Raw genomic sequence first — 21,695 nt, 5'->3', positions numbered from 1 at the left:
AGTATTTATTTCAGGCAATCATGCAGGTGGCCGTTTCTGCTAACATGATGAGTTCCTGTACAGATAAGTTCCTTCAGCACCTGACCTTTTACAACCATCTGACCTTTTACAACCACCTATCTTCCTCTTAACTGCAGCTCCTTCTGTGTCAGCAGGCTCCTACCAATTGTTTTATCCTAAAGCAAAGACATCTGCAGGTAGCAGCATTCCTAGGGGTAGTAGTAATTTTCCACTTAGGTTAATGGAAAGGGGGCACATGGAGAGCTGTGTCCTACACCCATGCCTGCATTCAGGCATATAGGACCCCTGCATTCAGGGCAGCTCCCCACAGCTATCCATATCTGCTCAGGGGAGAGCCAAAGAGACCTGGCCGAGAGCAAATGGGCTGGGCTGGACTTGCACTAATAGTCAGCAGGAGGACAGGTACTTCAGAGCCAGAGCCACAGCTGCCTCTGCTCCCTCAGACCTCAGTCATAGCAGGTTTACATGCAGCAAAAGAGGGTGTCCATTTAGAATATTCAGACCCTTTGAAGAATTCCATTTCTGCAAATCTGAGTTAAGGGATGATGAAAAGGTGGGCTGTGGGATTTGGCAGATGTATTCACAAGTATTGCCAACACATGAGTAATTGGTCAAAATAGGAAACCACCAATACTCTAAAGTGAGCAATTTATAAACTGGTACATAATACCTATTTAAAATGGAGTTTCCAGCCCTGGCCAGTTTGTTCTGTGATTAGAGCCTTGGTCTGAGACAAGGGTTGTGGGTTCGATTCTGGTCAAGGGCACATAACTCAGTTGCAAGCTTGATCCCCAACACATGCGGGAGGCAACCAGTCGATGTGTCTTTCTCAAAATCAATGGGGGAAAAACATTTCCTCAGGTGAGATTAGCAACAAAAAATTAAATATTTTTTAATGACCTGGAGAAAAGCTTAGAAGAAACAAAGAGTTTCGACTACATTTTAAAGAAGAATAGTTTGTTGATTTTTAGAGAGAGGAAGGGAGAGAGAAACAGTGATCAAGCCCACAACCTGGGGATGTGCTCTGACCAGGAATTGAATCAGCATATTTCCATGCATGGGAAGATCCACAACCAACTGAGCCACACCAGCCAGGATTCAACTACATTTTTTTTTTTTAATATAGAAAAGACTGATGGACAACAAACTAAAATGCTAAAAGTGGTCATTATGGTTTGTGGGAAATGGGATAATTTTTCCCCCTTTATATTTCTCTGTATTTGCCTTTTTTAGAAAGCAGTGATAATTTGCCTTTTTTAGAAAGCAGTATTTTATAATCAGGAAATAAATTTTAACTAGTAAAAATGGGGTAGGATGGCTCTGGTTGGTTGCTTAGTGGTTAGAGCATTGGCCTACAAGGTGTTGGGTTTGATTCCCGGTCAAGGGCATGTACCTCGTACCTTGATTGCAAGTTCCCCAGCACTGGTAGGGGCCCATGCAGGAGACAACCAATTAATGTGTCTCTCATGTCAATGTTTTTCTCTCCACCTCCTCCTTCCCTTCCACTCTCTAAAACTCAATGGAAAAAGTATCCTCAGGTGAGGATTTAAATAAAAAAAAAATAACAAATAAAAAAAGGTGGAGTAGGATGGGCAAGAATACTCTTTCTTGAGGTAACAATTACTAGACCTGAACTTCACAAGGGTGGATGGTATCATGTGGTCATCTTGTTTATTGCCTCAACCCAGAACTTAGAACAAGGCCAGGCACTTAGCAGGTGTTTGTCCATCAAGAGCAGGTTAGAAGACAAGCTCAGCCTTTTCAGAAAAGTTGAACCTCAAACATGGTACCAGATCCAATACAGTTACAAACACTGTCATGGTTTTGTAAATAGGATGGGGTTTTGACCTTAGTCAAACTGGCAACCAAACAGGCTCCAGCCCCAAGTTTGGAGAGGGAGGAAGAACAAACACAGGTTGCAGCTTTAACACTTTAACTCGGTTCCCCTCTGAATATGAACTGAATGTGGCTGTTGATTAGTGAAAAAAAGAGTTTTATTTCCTTGTGCAAAACATTTCAAGTCAAACTAGTCAGTCACATTTGAGCGGGCCCGACCCACATAAGAAACGTGGATAGAAGAGGTACTTTAAATGGTACTCAGCTAGGGCTAAGCAGTAAGCAAGCTCCTGGTCACACTTGCACAAGAGTTCTTCACATTTATCCTCCGTTGGTCCTGAAAGAAATGGGTAAACCGAGGTTAGAGCAGAAACTTGCAGAGACTTGAGGATACACATCCGGGAAACCAGTAACACTGTTGGCAGTAAGGGTCATAAATTGTATGCGTGTGACACTTGACAATTCACTATGTGGTCTCCACCGTCAGGGCAACTCCAGGAGGGAGTGCTATTGGCCCCATCTTGCTGAAATGGAAATGAAGTTGTCAGAGAAGTGTTTTGAAATGCTGAGTCCAAAGTCCATTTGAGCTAGCTTCTCTTTTGTATCAATATTACACAATTTCATTTGATGATCCATTAGCAGTAGGGAACCATCAAGGCCTTTTTTTTTTTTTTTTTTTTTTTAATGCCTGCTCTGCTGTTTCCTAGCTGTGTGATCTTGCCTAAATGAGTCAAGTCCTCATTTACAATGGGGCATTATTCACTTTGCAGGATTACTGGGAAGCCTGGGTGAGGACGCCTACGTCATGTGCCCAGGGGAGACTTGGCACTGAACCTGCACTCGATCAACATTGAATGTAGTAGATATGCGCCTATAGCACATCACTTCACCCTCCCTGAAGTGCAACCCAGGGATACTAATAGTACCTACTTCTAAGGACTGTTGAGAGAATGGAAAGAGACCAAATGGGTAAAATGCAGGAGATACAGGATACTAGTAAGCTGAAGCTGACCTCCTAAAGTTGCCGCTACTCTGACCATTCATTATAAAAGGATAGCCCCCACACTGCATCCCTGCTGTTTTATTGAGGAAAAATTCCCATATCAAAATTTACCATTTAAAAGTGCACAAATCAGTGGGGTTTAGTACATTCATAATATTGGGTAACCATCACCTCTATCTAGTTCCAAAACATTTCTATCACCCCCAAGAGATATTGTACAGATAAAGATGTTGTTCCCAAAACCTCTCTCTTGAGTCTGTCAACCATTAGATCTGCCTATTCTGGATATTGTAAACACTTGGAATCATACAGCATGTGATCTTTTGTGCCTGGTTTCTTGCACTTAGCTCCTTGTATCACATTTTCAAGGTTCATCCATATTGTAGCAGATTAAGTACTTCACCTGCTTTATTTTCTGACACAGCAGTTATAAAAGCACTTGGCACAGACAATTTCCCATTCTCCTTTTAGACTTCTTTTTTTTATTTTTTATGTTTTTATTAATTTCAAAGAGAGAAACATCAATAATGAAAGAGAATCATTCATTGGTCTTCTCCCACACACCCACTACTGGGAATCGAACCCAAGACCCCGGCACATGCCCTGACCAGGAACAAGTCATGACCCCCTGATTCATGGGGTCAACATTCAACCTCTGAGCTACACCAGCTGGCCTACACTTCTCTGTCTTACCTAAATCCTAGTATAGAGGCTGGCACAGAATATATTCTCAATAATATTTGTTGAGAGAATATGGAAAAGCCACACATCATTTCCAATTCTCACACAAACACTGCATCTAATTGTTACTATTCCCATTTTATGGATGCGTAAAGTGAGGGAGGCTCAGTGGAATTCAGTAGCTTGTCCAAGGACACAGAGCTGGAAAGGGGTGGACCAGGACTATAGCCCAGGATCTAATGATCCCGCACCTGTACCTCCCTTCTGTTCCCACCCTCATCTCTGAGCAAGAAAGATTCTTTCAAAAGCAAGTCTTGGTCTCACTACTCCATAGCCTCAGGAACCTAATAGCATCATGTTATTCAAGAATAATAAAAATGTAAAAGGAAAAATAGCTCCCATGGGTTAAGTTTAAAATAAAGGCCTGCCAGTAAATATTATTATATGCTTAACATTTTTAAGTATATTTAAGTCAGGCCCATAAATGGAAAATGGGCCACACCTGTAATTAAATAAACAACTATGTTCAGAATATCTCCAAACAGAATAAGAGAATATTTTTAGTCAAAAGTGTATAATACATATTTTGGTTCTCTTCCTTTGGTTCAGGGAGGGCAGTTCTGTAAACAGGCACAGACTCCATCAACAAATACTTTACAAATTCCATCTTAACATGGTTAGGGGCAAGTTGAAGGGAAGAAGGGGAAGATCTTTAAGATTTCCAACTCAAGGCCCATTTCACCTCCTCCCCGCTCACACCGGAAGGGGCAGTTTGGGGACAGGGAATGTGCCCAGAAGTAGGCACATCACCACCACGTCAGGCAAGTCACTTCTTTCCCTTTCTTCAGTTTCTCCCACTCCATAGGAGAGGGCTGGACGAGATGATGCCTGGGCCACTTTCAGTCCTAAACACTAATGTTGTCTCTCAATAGGAAATCAGCCTTGTTCTTATGCCAGGAGATATGGCTGAGGATCTGTGCCTATCGAAGACCATCCTTCTAGTAACTCCTTGCCTCCAGAACAGACCACACTGCAGGAGGTAGGGTTCCAGTGGAAAAATCACTTCAGAACCTCAGTTCCCTCTAGTGGGAGGTAGTGGGTCAGAGAGAGGTTCAGATCAGGATGAGAGAGGGAGGAGCGGAGATGGGAGAGAGTAGTAACCTCTGCCCAATCTGTTTGTCAGATTATAAACCCTTGTTTCATCTCTGCTACATGCATCTTCAAGGTCAGGAAACTGAGGACCAGAGAGAGCATCCATCTAGGACCAAGAGATTTTCATCAAGGGAAAGAATAGTTTCTTATACAAACAGTACCGGGACAACTGGAGAGTCCATGCAAAACAATGAAGTTAGACCTTTACCACACACCATATACACAAATTAGCTCAAAGTGGATCAATGACCTAAATGCAAGATTCAAATGATAAAACTATTAGAAGGAAACAGGGACATACGGCTTCATGGCCTTGGATCCAGCAATGGGTTCATAGATAGGACACCAAAGACATGACCAATAAAATAGCCCTGGCCAGTTGTTCAGTGGATAGAGCATCAGCCTACAATTGAAGGGTTCTAGGTTCAATTCTAGCCAAGGGCACATGCCTGGGTTGTGAGCTTGATCCCCAGTAGGGGATGTACAGAAGGCAGCCAGTCAATGATTCTATCTCATCATTGGTATTTCTATCCCTCTCTCTCTCTCTCTCCCTTCCCCTCTGAAGTCAATAAAATATATATATATTTTTAAAAGAAAAGAATAGGAAAAGAGCCTTGGCCAGTGTGGTTCAGTGGTTGAGACTCAACCCATGAATCAAGAAGTCACTGGTTCAATTCCCAGTCAGAGCACCTGCCCAAATTTCAGGCTCAATTCCCAGTAGGAGGTGTGTGGAAAGCAGCTGATCAATGAGCTTTCTCTCTCATCCATGTTTCTCTCTTCCTCTCCCTCTCTCTCTCTAAAAATCAATAAAAACATTAACAAAAACCATTTTCAAGGAAATGAAAACAGCCCTGGCTGGTGTGACTCAGTGATGAGAAGGTCAGCCTGAGCACCGAAGGGTCCAAGGTTTGATTCCCAGTCAAGGGCACATACCTGGGGTGCAGGTTCGTCCCCTCCCCAGGCTATCTTTTCTTTTCTTTTCTTTTTTTTAAAGGTTTTGTTTTGGGTTTTTTTGTTTTGTTTTTTTTAATATATTTTATTGATTTTGTACAGAGAGGAAGGGAGAGAGATAGAGAGTTAGAAACATCGATGAGAGAGAGTCATTGATCAGCCGCCTCTTGCACACCCCCTACTGGGGATATGCCCGCAACCGGTTTCGGCCCAGGCTGTCTTTTTCACATTCTCTCTCTCCCTCTCTTTCTCTCTCTCCTGTCTCTGTCTCTGTTTCTCCTTCCCTTGTCTCCGATCCTTCTACTCTCTCTTTCTCTCTGAAAAGCAATGGAAAAAATATCCTCGGCTGATGATTAACTAGGAAAGGAGAAAGAAAGGAAAGGAAAAAGATAACCTATAGAATGGGAGAGCATATTTGTAAGTCACATATCTTATAGGGATGCAGTACCCAGAATATATTAAAAACTCTTATAACTCGCTGAAACCGGTTTAGCTCAGTGGATAGAGCGTCGGCCTGTGGACTGAAAGGTCCCAGGTTCGATTCCGGTCAAGGGCACGTACCTTGGTTGCGGGCACATCCCCAGTGAGGGGTGTGCAAGAGGCAGCTGGTCGATGTTTCTCTCTCATCGACGTTTCTAACTCTCTGTCCCTCTCAATTCCTCTCTGTGTAAAATCAATAAAATATATTAAAAAAAAAAAACTCTTATAACTCAACAACAAAAAGACAAATAACCCAATTAAAAATGAGCAAAACACCTGAATAGTCATTTCTCCAAAGATATAAAAATGGCCAACAAGCACATGAAAAGATGCTCAACATCATTAGGGAAAAGCTAATAAAAACCATAATGAGATATACTAATCACCCCACTAATAAATACCATCTCTAAGAAAGTAATCTGTCAATCCATCCTCCTCCACATTTTTTTAATTTTGTTTCATTGCATGTCAAAGTAATTTGCCTAGATCCCATCAGTCTGTATTTTCCTTTTCTTTTTAGTTTTTAATTCACAAATAATTCATGAAGGTAATCTTTTTTAAAAAAAAAAAAAAATGGAAACATTACAGAGAACATAACATTGCCTTCTATCATCACTCCCCTCGACCTGATTCTGTCCCTAGAAATGACCACAGTCATCCTCAGTTTGGAGTGTATCTTTACATTATTCTGAGTTTTACAAGTGTCCGTCCACATGTAGTTACGGAAAGTAGCATGGCACTATTTGCAAGTTATTCTTTTTGACACAGCGGTGCTTTATTGAACATGTCATTCTGTAGTTTGCTTTTTCACTCAACATCTTTCCACATCAGCATAAGGCTCCACCTTATCCTTTCTCCAGGCTGCCGTCTTCCACAGTGAGGCTAGATCCTTCAGTGAGGCTAGATCCTTCAGTGAGGATATGTCATGGGTTTATATACCCAGGCCCCATCCGATGGACAGTTACGTGGTTTATATCTGGTATCATTTCTCTCTTTTTCTATTTTTGTCCAGACAGAAAAGGAATGGGTTTCTTCGGCCCTAGCTGGTTTGGCTCAGTGGATAGAGCGTCGGCCTGCAGACTGAAGGGTCCCGAGTTCAATTCTGATCAAGGGCATATGCCTGGGTTGTGGGCTCAATCCCCAGGAGGGGGTTTGCAAGAGGCAGCCGATCAATGGTTCTCTCTCATCATTGATATTTCCATCTCTCTCTCCTTCTCCCTTCCTCTCTGAAATCAATAAAACTATATATTTTTAAATTATTTTTAAAGAAAGAAAAAGGTTTTTTTTGTTTATTTTTTTAAGTGTTCAGCATTAACAATTACTTATTTTAGATCAATCCAAAGGGTGGTCTCTGGGGGGTTGGAAGCAGTGGTAAGTTATTACAAGCAGATGCCCCAGGAGCGCCGGGGAAGGCTGGTGTGGGTGTTGCTGGGCACTCACCGCATTCAATGCGCTGATCGTTGCACGTCCAGGGGTAGGACTGCAGCTTGGTGATGCAGCCGGCCTCCTTCTTGGCGCGCTGGTAGCAGCAATCATGATGATAGCAGCACCTGTGGATGGCAGACAGGCAGACCAGCCGGTGGGTGAAGGCTGCTCTCCTGGTTATCTTTTCATGCCAGGACTATGGTGAGCATCTTCTGGTCCAAACTCTGTTCCTGAGACTCCTAACTTGGGAAATACTTCTACTGACCTCCGGGGGTCCTGCATTGCCACCATCTCTAGCCATGCTCGAGCCTGGCCCGGCCTGCTTCACTCCCTTAGTCTCTGAGCTCCAGCAGAACTACGCTCCTCTCTGTTGCTAGAACGAGCCTGCCTCCCACCTTTGCCCTCTGCCTAGGACCGTGGTCGGCAAACTGCGGCTCGCAAGCCACAGTCGGCTCTTTGGCCCCTTGAGTGTGGCTCTTCCACAAAATACCACGGCCTGAGCGAGTCTATTTTGAAGAAGTGGAGTTAGAAGAAGTTTAAGTTTAAAAAAATGTGGCTCTCAAAAGAAATTTCAATCCTTGTACTGTTGATATTTGGCTCTGTGGACTAATGAGTTTGCCGACCACTGGGCTAGGACAACTGTATGCCCACTCTTCCTCCTTTAGGTCTCAGCCTAAGTACTAGCTCCCATCCCCAGAAGGTCATCAGGCCCCCTACTTCCCAGGGGGCTCCTTGTTACACCCTCTCAGAAAACCAGGGGACCTCCCTTCAGGGCAGGTTTATAATGAGACCCTCATTAGCAAGAAGGTCCTCCTCACTCTAAGATGTGGGACCATTTCTCACAGTGTCACCAGTATCCAACCCATGGCCTGCCACATATAGGACTTCAATAATAATAATAATAATAATAATAATAATAATAATAATTTACTATTGAAAAATTTCCTAAGGGACACCTACAAATACCCCTAAACCTGCCCATTATTCATTCATTCACTGGTATTATCTCCACCCAGCCACCAGCCCCACGCTGTGTTGAGCCCTCAGCTGATCTGGCAGGGACAGGTCAGCCAGATTTCACTCTGCCCTCAAGGAGCTCCCAGTCTGGTGAGGGAAGCAGACAAGCCACCAGGTGCTACATGCATAGTGAGAAGTGCTGGGATGAGGGGTAAGAGAGGGTTCTGGAAGCCAGAGGAGGTGCCAAGCCCAACTGGGTTTCAGGAAAGAATTCCTAGAGGAAGTAATGCTGATCTGCATCTGGAAAGAAGTGCAGGAACCAGACAACCAGCGTGTGGGAGGGCATGGCCGGCAGCAAGAGCCTGGAAGGCGCAAGGCTGAGTCCAGACTTGCTTATCACAATCACATCCTCTGAGATAAGGAGGAGACAGTCAAATCCTCTGCCGCGTGCTAGCTGCGGGGAAACCTTGAGTGGCTGTGCCTGTCTGAGTCTCGGGCCCTTGTCCATAAAACAGGGATGGCCATTGTGCCTGTTTTGAAGGATGGCCATGAGGGTGAATGAGAAGTCATGGATAGATATGCGTCCACAGTCCTGTACAGAACAGGCACTTCTCACATGACAGACAGCAGAGGGCAGCGATTAGGGCCATAAACCCACATCCCTTCCTCTCTATGTGGCCCCAAGCACGTTACTTAATCTTTCTGTGCCTCAGTTTCCTCATTTCTGAAATGGGATTGTGGTGAGGACTCCAAGGGGTTCTCCAGTTTCTGGTGCACTTGAAGTCTGATCAGTTTTGTGTGAGTTGTTGTTTTTCAGCCAAAGAAATCATCCCATAACCAGAGTGAGGGGGCAGTTGACAATGTTCCCCAGGAGGACTTCTGCCTCCAAGATAGTGCAGTGTGCCATCTCCTCATGGGCCTTACCTTCCCCCAGAGGGTGGGAGACCCTCTAGCCTGGCCCACACACAAACTCACCGGTCAATGGCATCGACGGGCTCGCCTTGGCCTCCCAGGCCACAGTAGCAGCCGTAGCTAATGTAGGCCAGAGGGTTGCGGGGGCCGACACAGTGTATGGTCCCTGCCAGTTCTACGAGCCCACGTCGGTGCACATGTGACTTCGAGGAAGCTGGGGAGGAAACAAAAGTTAGAGGGTGAAGGTCACGTCTTCCCCTGGGCCTTGGAAAGGTCACTGGCCTGAAAAGAGCCGCGATGACTGCCTGCCTGGGTTTGAATCCTGCTCCTCCTAGTCCCTGGCTGGGTGACCGTGAACCACTTATTCAAACTCTCTGTGCCTTGTTTTCTTCATCTATAAAATTACGGGTGTAAGTGCCTCTATCTTCATAGAATGAAATGAGATCATGTATGTAAAGCACCTGGCATATAGCAAGCTCTAGGTATTATTACCAATATCTTCAAGGCAGCCATGAAAGAGAAAACAAGACACAGAGCCACAGCATCTGAAGGATCTCACCGCTAGGCCCTCTTCCTGCAATGCCCTGATTCCCAATCTCCTGCCCTTGTCAATTTCTGACACGGTCAGAGTCTACGTTGTGCATCGAATGTCTGTCCCACTGCCCTCACCGGTTTGGCTCAGTGGATAGACCGTTGGCCTGTGGACTGACTGAAGGGTCCCAGGTTCGATTCTGGTCAAGGGCATGTATGTTGGTTGTGGGCTCATCCCCAGTAGAGGGTGTGCAGGAGGCAGCTAACCAATGTTTCTCATCAATGTTTCTAACTCTTTATCCCTCTCCCCTCCTCTCTGTAAAAAATCAATAAAATATATATTTTAAAAATGTCTGTCCTATTGCCTGTGATGAGCATTGGACATCAGAGATGAGCTAAACAGGGTCCCTGCCACCACGAGGGCTCCTCTGTGCAGGCATCTCCGTCCCTGGTTCTCTCCACCACCATCACCACCACTTCCATCCAGACGCTGGTTCAGGGCCCTTTCCGTCTCCTATTTTCACTGCCTACGCACAGCTCCCTCCCACACAGGGAGGCCCTGGGGCCCGAGCCCAATGATGGCTCTTACACATAGCCATATGTGTCGCATAGCAATGGGAACCCCTGCCTTTCACAGCCACTCAGCCAACAAGAACCTGGCTGATTGGGGGCTCTGACCCAGACTTCTGACTCCCAATCCAGTGCTCAGTCCTCCTTGCCCAATAACAGCAGGGGAAGGAGACCTGCCAGGGTGCCAGAGCTGAGGGGCACCAGGGAGGGGGCCCCTGCACAGGGTCAGGCACCTCCAAGCTCTCTGTGAGGTGGGCATCAGAGAACACACTCCCTGTGACTCAGACGAAGAGAGGCGCAAGGACCCATCCCAGGTCACAGGGCTGGTGAGCCTCAGAGCAGACGCCCAGGCCCAGCCAGACCTGCCTGATCCCTGGGATTCTGCTCTCCATGGCTCTGGGACTGCCAATCCAGAGATTTATGCATTACATCTAGTCATCGTGTCTCTTTTCTAGAAGAAGTTTTTACTCCACTGACTCTTTTTAGGACTACAGACCGGAATTCAGTCCCACTCGCTCTCTCAGGATTTGCCATGTGCTGCTCCCGGCTGCCCACGCCTTTGCCTGAAATCACTCTTCAGAGGAAGCTCAGGGGCCTCACGGCAGCCCAGGAGCCCTGCAGGAGCCTGCCCCTCCCTCCTCTGCAGTGTCCCCTCTGAATGCCCACCACACAGATCTTGCTCATCATTTCCTGTCCCTCCAGTTACATTTCCTGCTACATATCTATCCTGTGCTGCAAATGCCCTCACCTCATCCGCACCCGGCTCACCTGTCAGCTCCTAGAATCTGCCTCACCCTCAGGTCAACCACAGGAGCCTTGTCCCATGGTGCTGCCATCTGCTTACGGGGAGCTCTTGGAGGGCAGATCTCTGCCATAGGCAGCTCCAGATGCCCTGGCACACAGCTGGCTTCCATACAAGGTCCCTTGACCTTTGGGTCCACCAAGCCCCAGTCTAAGCATATATGCAGGACCCCAGTCTTAATCCTATACCCCCCAGCTGTCCCCAGAGGTCCCCCCCGCCACCCTGACCTAACCACACTCTGGCATCTCAGGGTCCTGGGGACAGCCCTTCGGAGAACCCAAGCATGGGGCAGAGGCCCAGCACCGGGTTTGGAACCAAGGAAAACACTCCCTCTTAGGTGGGGCAGGTCACGCTGGGGTCTGTTTGCTCTGTCTGCCCACGGCAGCCTTGCCAGGAGTGCCAAGGCTGTCTGGGCTTCCTATATTCCTATGGGCCTGAGGGGGGGGGGGGGGAGGGAGAGAGAGAGAGAGAGAGAGAGAGTGTGTGTGTGTGTTCTCCTTGGGGTATCTTTGCTTGTGTCTGTGTGTGAGTCTGTCCATGAGCCCTACACCTAAGTGCCCAGGTGAGGCTGGGGGTGTGTATGTATAGGATGTGGTGTCTGTATATCTCCCTGTGAGTGTGTGCCTGCGCACCCCAAAAACGGGCAGTCACTGAGGGGACCTCTCCTCAACCTTATGTTCTTCTGCCACCCCAGGTAGGGCAGTCCCTTCTTCCCCTGCTCCTCCCCTTGGTAGTCAGACCCCGGGGACAGGTGGACACCGGGAGGGTCTGGTCGCTGAAGATGGTTACGGTGATGGAGGGGGTGTCTGGGGAGGACACCGAGCCCCTGGGAAGGGCTAGCCCAGTTTGGGTCCCAGGGAGGAATGGATGAGTGGAAGCTCTTGAGGAGGACTGGGGAAAAGGCTCTTAGAAACCTGGTAAGAAATGTGTCAGTGAGCCAGAGAAAGGAGGGCTGGGGCTGTGGGGCTCCTGGGACCTTGGAAAGGGCTGGTAAGCTGGAGTTCTTTGCAGAGGGGTGGGGAGCGGGGCTGGGGCGGAGGGAGGGCTGAAGGAGTCCCAGGAGGGGCGCGCTCCTCACTCACCTGCGCTGGGCAGGAGTCCTGGTACCAGGAGGAGCAGAAGCGGCAGCATTACTGGCTGGCACGGGGGCAGCTGACCCACAGGAAGGCGGCAGGTGTGGGGCGATCTGGCTGACCCGTGTAATATAGTCACCAAACTGGGGCCCAAGCCCCCTCCCCCGCGCCCCGCCCAGTCCCGCCCCTGCCCTCACCTTACCGCAGGGCTGGAGGGAGCCCGGCCAGGGCAGGCCCCTGGGGCGGCCAGAGAAGTCCCTCCCGGACCTCTGCATCTTGGTCCAGGGATGGGCGCTGGAGGCCAAAAGAGAGTCTCTGGCCCAGGAAACCTCGGATTAGGGTTTGGGGAGAATTAGGGAGGGAAGGAGTGTAGCACAGGTCGACCCACCACGTAAATGCTCAAAACGGGGCTCTATTAACATTATGATTACCTACAGTCCCCTTCCAGCCCTCACCTGGGCATCCAAAAGAAGAGTTAGTTGGAGGAGAGGGAGAGACAAACTATTTTTTTTTTTTGTTTGTGTGGTGTGTTTTTTAAATGTATTTTATTGATTTTTTTAATAGAGAGTTGGAAACATCAATGAGAGAGAAACACCGATCAGCTGCCTCTTGCACACCCCCCACTGGGGATGTGCCTGCAACCAGGGTACATGCCCTTGACTCGAACCAAACCTGGGACCCTTGAGTCCGAAGGCCGATGCTCTATCCACTGAGCCAGACCAGTTAGGGAGAGGCAAATTATTTTAAACGCTTTAAATGTAGGAAACTTGGTGTTCCAAATACCTCTAGAAATCAGCTCTGCACTGCCCCCTCCCCACCACTTCCGCCACAGTTGGGAAACTGAAGGAGTCAAAGATTTGCCCCACGTGGGTTCTGGTGAAAGAGCTGAACTGGCGTAGGAGGGGCCCTGACCTCACACCCCATGCCCTTTCGGCCTCAGGCTTCTCATCTGGGAGGGTCCTAAAGCCTCCTCCAAGGGACACATCGAGGTAGTGAAGACGGACACAGGAGGTGCTCAGCATGGAAAGGAAGTGACAGCTGTGGCACACGTCTGTCCCCCTTTGTCCCTACCCAGTGTCATCGATTGCTGATGATTTCTCGTTATAACTACTTCTGAGAGTAGAACTCCGAGGGTCCTCTCCTCTCCACAGCCAAGCTCTCGTAAAAAATAATAATAATAATGGCAACTAATAATGGTCATGTTGAGACAGGCCAGTGAGTGGAACAGGGAAATTGAGACAGAGAGCTGAACAAAGGGGCAGAGCAATTCACGGCAGATACAGAAGGTCACCTCCCTAGAGATAACGTCTGGCCCTCAGTTGTATTTCAGCTCCAGGCCCAGAGAAGCAGCAAGACCAGGTGGGTGACACCAGGGCCAGCTGCATTGACTAAGGACCCCCTGACATTGATAAATCAGTAAAGATCACAATCCCGAAGGAGCACACCAGAAAACGGATGGATATCCTGCTGAAACCGTCTCCTGAGACCTTCCCTAAAATTCCTGCTTGCAAGAGAGATAAAATCATCCAGACAAAGGAGCCCTCTCTCTCCCTCCCGGGACCATGCCCATCCTCCCGCCCCCCCCCCACTAGTTTCCCCACAGGCATGCCTAAAGGGACTTCACGAGGCTTGTAATCAGGGCAGCAAATACTACAGCAGTTAGTCCCCAGGCAAAACTCCTGCACACGTCCCTAGGGCCCCCTTTACTCTGACTTTTTAGTGAGCCAAAAGCAGACATTGTTTCATTTCCTTGTTTCATGGTTCCCCAGACTGAATAAACGTTCTCTAATATTCACCTGGACTGGTATTGTGAAGTTTTTCCTGCTCAAAGTCAAGAACCCACACACTACTGGCTGGCCCTAGGCAACAATGGCCCTAGGTAACTATGTCTCACTAGCTATAACGTGTTAAGAATCCTCACCTTTTAGAATTTTGGAGAGTGGAAGCGTGGGGGGAGAGTAAGAAAGAGAAATATTTATTGATGTGAGAGAGACACATCGACTGGTTGCCTCCCACATGTGCCCCGTTTAGGATCAAGCCTGCAACCCAGGTGTGTGCCTTGGACCTGGAATCGAACCCGAGACCCTTCGGTGCATGGGCTGATGCTCTTACCACTGAGCTAAACTGGCCAGGGCCAGACACATGATCTTAGCACAGCCTCAGATCTCTCTGGTGTCCCCATTTCACAGGAAAAAATTGAGGCTCAGAGGTTAAGAACCATGAATGGTGGGTCCCCAGATTCAAATTGGTTTCTACATGTTGCCAAATCTCTGTCTGCCTCCTTCTTGAGGCAGGATAGTAAGACGCTAGGAAAATTCCTGGGCAAGTGAAATACGGAAACAGATAGATAAATGACCAAGCAGCTTGCAACCATCTAGTAATCCTATCTTCCCTAAACCAAAGACAAGAATAAATGGCTTACACTTCTCCTCATCCAGAGGCTAATTAGTTTAAATCACCCTACTAAGGGAGATAGGTAGCAGAAATCCAACTAGTGCCATTTGTGCCAAGGACAGATGGAATTAAGGGAATAAATCTCATTTTGGCACATCAGCATAAAAATGATGAATATTCTATTGAGATCCTTTCCTAAGACCTCCCCTAAACTCCCAGCCTTTTTTTTCCAAATGAAAATACTATTTATTCCCATAACACCATAGATAGGGTCTTTGCATCAAAATCTTACCAAAGTAATACTAAAAATAGATGAGCTAGAGATATGCAAATAGACATTTTTAAGAGTGGGAAGGGCCCCACGCTTCTGATTCAACTTTCACGAATAGCTCACATTGTCCCATGCAAGTCAGGTGGTTGACTCAGTCCCAAAGCCTCAAAATGAAAAGTCCCATCCAGCAAGAGCTCTCCATCCTGGGGAGCACACCCAAGTCTTTTCCTTCCCCGTACAGGCATGCATCACCTAAACTCTAAGGGACCTCACGAAACTTGCAACCAGGGGAGCATTGGTCAGTGACAGCTTGTCCTGGGCTAACCCCTGAACCTGTTTCTAAGACACCCTCCGCCATTCTTAGACTTACCAGTGAGCTAAAGCAACCCTGCCAGAGCTCATTTCTTTCTTATAACATTTCTAGAGAGCCAAAGCCACCCCACCTAGGCTCTCTTCTGTAGTTTCTTCTATCTTAGGCCCTTCCTTGTATCACTGTCCCCGGTTTTAATAAATGTACCCTCAAAATCACCTGGGCCAATGTTGTAAAATCTTTCCTGCACGTAAGTCAAGAATCCACACACTTACCACCTGACCCTAGGGCAGTCCCCTTTCCGTAACACTTCTATGAAAACTTAAGGCAGCAGGCCATTCATCTGCCACTCTCAGTCATTCTCTCCACTGGAGTGAGCTCCTCAAGGCATGGTCTCTCCTTTTGAACCCCTCACATGGGCCTGCCTGGCACACAAGTATTCAATGAGGCTCTCCAGACTCTCCAAAACATGGGATAAAAAGCGTTGTCTTTCTTCTAAGGATCTCCTATGAGCAATGGGAGATAAAATATCCCACATAAATATATGGAGAAAGACTTTTGCTTTCAAGGAATTTCCCAATCCATGTGCACAGAGAAAACCTCATTTAAACTGGCAAGTCCATTATAATTAAAAAGTTAGGAAATCATAATTATAATCTTTAATTATAATTTAATCTAACAAAAATCAACCACTGTAACTGGTTAGCCTCAATCATCTGCAAAACTCATTCATACAGAATAATTTGCTCCTAATTATGTTAGATAACCAGGGCATGGGGGCCATTACCAAATATATTAATGTCCTACACTCTCCCCTAAATTATCATATTAAAAATGTAAATTATAGCCGGGACCGGTTTGGCTCAATGGATAGAGCATCGGCTTGGGGACTGAAGGGTCCCGGGTTCGATTCCGGTCAAGGGCATGTACCTTGGTTGCGGGCATATCCCCAGTAGGGGGTATGCAAGAGGCAGCTGATCGATGACTCTCTCTCATCGATGTTTCTGGCTCTCTATCTCTCTCCCTTCCTCTCTGTATAAAATCAATAAAATATATATTTTAAAAAAATGTAAATTATAAATCATGTCCAAAAGGGCCTCAGTTGAGTGTGCTGAGAGATTTGGGGTTATGACAGAAGGTGAATAGAATCAGAAATCGGTTTCACTGCCTAGGGGTGAGTTATGCATATGAATTAACTATGCTCTATTGTGGGTCCCAGTTTAGCCACATCTTCAGATTTCATTCTGGTCTACTGACCAAAGGTTGCTACAAAGGTTTGATGAGTAAAAGGATTTCTTCTTTATAACAAAAGTGGGGACTCCTCTATGGCTAGAAAGTAAAATAACTACACATACCAAGAAGCTTGTGAATCTGGGTGCTTTTTCTAGCTCATGAGACCACATATAAAAGAATGGTGCATCCCTATATAGACCAGCACACCCTTTGACCTAGTAACCTGTTTCTAGAAATAGCTCTAAGAAAATAAAATACTCAAAAAGAAAAAGAAGAGAAAATACTCAGACAAGATGTATACACAAAATTGATCCTTAACAAAGAGCAAAAACAACTGAGAAGCAACCTAAATATTCAACAATAAAAATATAGTTAAATTATGAGATTTTTCATATGCTAGAATATGCATCATTCTAATATTGTATTTTTGAATAATATTTAATGGCCATTTAAAAATACTCTAAAAAGTAGAAATTCACAGTATAATCCTACCTTTATAGTCACAGACCACACAACTAAAAGAGAGCCGTATATAAATAAGTATATCTATATGCACATACCCACTCCAATATACACATGGCTCTCTGGAGGGAATGGGAGGGAGAGGGAAGAAGAAAGACAGGGGAAAAAATGAATAAAATGTAACAAAATCTAACTTTGGTTATCTTCTGGTGGTGGAGTTGCATTATTTTTATTGTTGTCTCTTAATTTTCCAAATTTCTATTAAAACCTAAACTTTTATGATTCAGATAAAAAATTAAAATAAAAACAAAATTAGACTTTAATTAAATAAAGCTCGTCTATTGAGAAAAGATATCTTGATATTATTCTAAAAACACAGAGACACAGACATAAGGATAACAATACTCATCAGTTTTTGGTTTCCCTTTTGTGGTTTTTAAAAGACTGTATTCCTGTGGTTACCAGGGACTGCAGGGAGGGAGAAGAGGGTGTTGTTTAATGAGTATGGAGTAAATACATACGCATACACCTTTTTTTTTGCTTTTGTTAATTGTCACCTGAGGATGTTTTTGTTTTTGTTTTTTATAATATATTTTATTGATTTTTCTTACAGAGAGGAAGGGAGAGAGATAGAGAGTTAGAAACATCGATGAGAGAGAAACATCGACCAGCTGCCTCTTGCACACCCCTGACTGGGGATGTGCCCACAACCAATGTACATGCCCTTGACCGGAATCGAACCCGGGACCTTTCAGTCCGCAGACCAACGCTCTACCGCTGAGCCAAACCGGTTTCGGCCTAAGGATGTTTTTTATTCCACTAATTTTAGAGAGCCTGGAAGAGAGTGAGGGAGGAATTGAGAGAGAGAGAGAGAGAGAAAGAGAGAGAGAGAGAGAAACATAAATGTGAGAGAGACACATTGATTGGTTGGTTGCCTCCAGCAGCACCCCAACCCTGGGGCCAGGGAAAAAACCTGCAACCCAGGTATGTGCCCATGACCAGGAATCGAACCCACCACCTTTTGGTGCTCTGCCAATGCTCATATGCATTCACCTTTGGATCCAGCAATACAATTCTAAGAATCTATCTCAAACATACTGGCAAAAACATGAAATGGCATATGCTCAAAGCTATTCATTTTAACACTTATAATAGTAAAGTAATGGAAACAACAGAAATGCCTATCCATAGGGAAATGGTACCGCTTCACCATTTTAATAACTGTTCATTAGAAACGGTACAGTTTTAATTAGGAAGAATTTTGCATATAGCTAAGAGTGACCTCCAGAACATATTGTCAAGTGAAAAGAAAAGGCAAGGTGTAAAATAGTATGTACAGTAGGCCCTGTTTTGTTTAAAAGGGAAGGAGGATATAAATGCATATAGGTACATATAACTTTTTCTGTATATAAAAGTAACAACTGAAAGATAAACCAAAAATTAATAAAAATGGTTACCTAGACCTGGATGGTATTGTTCAATGGTTAGAGTGTCGACCTGTGCATCAAAGGGTCGCTGGTTTGATTCCAGGTCAAGGGCAAGTACCTGGGTTACGGGTTCGATCCTTGGCTATGGTCGGAGAGGCAACCAAACGATGTGTCTCTGTCATATCTCTCTCTCTCTGTTCCTCTCTCTCTCCTCTCTCCTCTCTCTCTCTCTCTCTCTCTCTCTCTCTCTCTCTCTCTCTCTCTCTCTCTCTTTCCCTCCCTCCTTCTTTTCCTCCCTCACTTCCACTCTCTCTCTAAAAAGCAATGGAAAAAATATCCCCAGGTGAGGATTAATAACAATAACAAGAATGGTTGCCTAGGTTACTGATAGAGAATAAGACTAAGGAAAGGGTAATAGATAGACTTCTCTTAATGTATTTTATTTTTATTAGTTTTGATTACAGATTCATGTGAAAGTTTTCATTTTAATTTAAGTTAAAATTAAATTACAAGAACAATATCTCTAAAGATAAAAACAAACTGAAACAAGTGAATCTGTCTGTATAAGTAGTTGGTAGAAAACCACAAGGAGGGAAATTATTTCAAGAGATTTGAATATATGCCATTTTGACTGCACATACTAAGGACAGAACACCTACACCAAGCAATCCTAAATTGTTCAGCCAACTTACTGCTAATGGTGATGGTATACAAATTTTAAAATAAAGTGAATACAGCAAATTATGAATAGAGGAAATTTCTTCCTCTTGATGAAGAATATCTTCACAAAACCTACAACTAATATCATAGCTAATGGTGAGAAACTAGAAGCTTTCCTGCTATCACCACGAATAAGGCAAAGGTGTCCTCTCTCACCACCCTTTTTCAACGTTATGCTGAGAGTCCTAGCTAATTGCTGAACGTTTGTGTCCTCCCAAATTCATATGCTGAAACCTAACCACCAAGGTGACAGTACTTGGGAGGCAATGAGGTCCTGAGGGTAAAGCCCTCATAAATGCAATTAGTGCCCTTATAAGAAAGAGACCCCAAGGTGCTCTCTCACTCCGTTCCTCCATGTGAGGACACACGGAGAAAAGATAGCCATCTATGAACCAGGAAGTAAGCCTCACCAGATACTAAATCTGCTGCAACCTTGATCTTAGATTCCCCAGCCTCTAGAACTGTGAGGGGGGAAAAATCTATAGTTTATAAGCCACCCAGTCCGTAGTAATTTGTTACTGCAGCCCAAAGGGACTAAGACACTAATGCAATATGACAACAAGAAGAAAGAATAAATACATTGGTTATGAATAAAACTGCCTTCGGTTATAGATGACATGATTGTCTATGTACAAAATCTTGGAACTAATAAGCAATTATAAAAAGGTTGCCGTATACAAGATTAATATACAAAATCCAATTGCTTTCCTGTATACAGCAATGAACAAATGGATTTGAAATTAACAACACAATACCAGTTACATTACAACTCCCAAAATGAAATACTTTGGCCTAAATCTTACAAACTATGTTCAGGATCTATGAGGAAAACTACAAAAACTGATTAACGAATCCAGGAAGTACTAAGAAAATGGAGAATTATTTCATGTTCATGGACAGGAATACTTAATGTTACCAAGATGCTTCAATTTGATAGATAGATTCAATGCAATCCCAATAAAAATTCCAGCACGTTCTTTTTTAAATATTGACAAAATAGTTCTAAAGTTTATGTGGAGAAGGAAAAGACTCAAAATAGTCAACAACAATATTGAAGAAAGAGAACAAAGCCAGAGAACTGATACTACTCAGCTTTAAGACTTACTCTAAAGCTACAGTAATCAAGGCATTGTGGTATTGGTGAAAGGCCAGCCAAATAGATCAATGGAACAAAATAGACAAGCCAGATATTAGTTCCACACAAAAGAACAAATGTAATACAATGGAACAAAGGCAGAGTTTTCAACAAGTGATACTGGAAAAGTTTGACATACATATGAAAAAAAGTAAGAAAGTATAAATAGGCTGTACCCTTCACAAAAAATAACTGAAATGGATCAGAGACCTAAATGTATATATATATCTAGATTTTCTCTGATGTCTTCTAGGCATTATACATACATATATACATATACATACATACATACATACACACATACATACATGTATATATGTATGTATAATGCCTAGAAGACATCAGAGAAAATCTAGATGATCTTGATTATGGTGATGACTTTTGTTTGTTTGTTAACCCTCATCCAAGGATATTTTTCCATTGACTTTTACAGAGAGTGGAAAGAAAGGGGAGAAACAGAAAGGGAGAATCATCTATGTGAGATACATTGATAAGTTGCCCCTCACACATACTCCAACTGGGGCTGGGGATCAAGCCTGCAACCGGGGTACGTGTACCCGACTGGAATCGAACCCAGGGCTCTTCAGTCCTCAGGATTTGTACACCATCTCCCAAGCCAAACTGGCCAGGATGGTGATGACTTTTTATTTTTTAATTATCTCTTTTTCAGTGATGACTTTTTATTTATTTATTTATTTATATATTTTTTAGTAGATTTCTTTTTCTTTAATGTAAGCAAGAGTACCACATTGCTTTATTTTACAATTCTATTTCTCCAGCCTATTCCATATGTCAGTTAGTCAAGTCTCATAATAGTTTGTGAAAGACCCTGGCATTGCCCACATTACTTGGTATTATTATCCAATGTCTCAAGAATTGCATTCATTTTAGAGAATAAGGACAATTTCTTGTTTAACGTTGTGACTCTAGTACCTGAAAGAATGCTGGGAAAAGGTTAAGTGATAATGGCAACATTGCATTCAGTGATGACTTTTTAGATGAAACAGGATTCATGAATGAAAAAATTGATAAACCAGACTTCATTAGAATTAAAAACATCTTTGTGAAAAACACTGTCAAGAAAATAAGAAAACAAGCCACAGACTTGGGGAAAATATTTGCAAATGATCCAAACTTGTTAAAGAACAATAAGAAAGCAACCTGATTTTAAAATAGACAAAAGAGCTTTACAAACACTTCACCAAGGATGATAAACAGATAGCAAAGAAGCACATGAAAATGTGCTCCTCATCAAAGAGGAGAAAACTGTAGTTCTCGCTGTAACTCCTGCTGGGTGTCATCAAGAAAATTCAGCCCTAGCTTTAGCCAGTTTGGCTCAGTGGATAGAG

General features: G+C 44.4%; 1 protein-coding gene across 1 annotated transcript; it reads right to left on the bottom strand.

Moving 5' to 3' along the window:
• Positions 1 to 1,803: 1,803 nt before the first annotated feature.
• PLA2G10 (phospholipase A2 group X) lies at positions 1,804 to 12,669 on the bottom strand (the record flags this gene model as incomplete). Its single annotated transcript, XM_084882133.1, has 5 exons — positions 1,804 to 2,194; positions 7,565 to 7,674; positions 9,482 to 9,632; positions 12,404 to 12,511; positions 12,597 to 12,669. 5 exons carry the CDS (start codon positions 12,667 to 12,669, stop codon positions 2,052 to 2,054), a joined length of 585 nt encoding a protein of 194 aa, XP_084738259.1. The 3' UTR covers positions 1,804 to 2,051.
• Between the last annotated feature and the right edge of the window lie 9,026 nt (positions 12,670 to 21,695).

Source organism: Pipistrellus hanaki, assembly GCF_964339955.1.
Source record: "Pipistrellus hanaki genome assembly, chromosome: 4".
NCBI lineage: Eukaryota > Metazoa > Chordata > Mammalia > Chiroptera > Vespertilionidae > Pipistrellus > Pipistrellus hanaki.
Note: the sequence above shows the minus strand (reverse complement) of the source record. Positions and strands in the feature narration are given on the sequence as shown.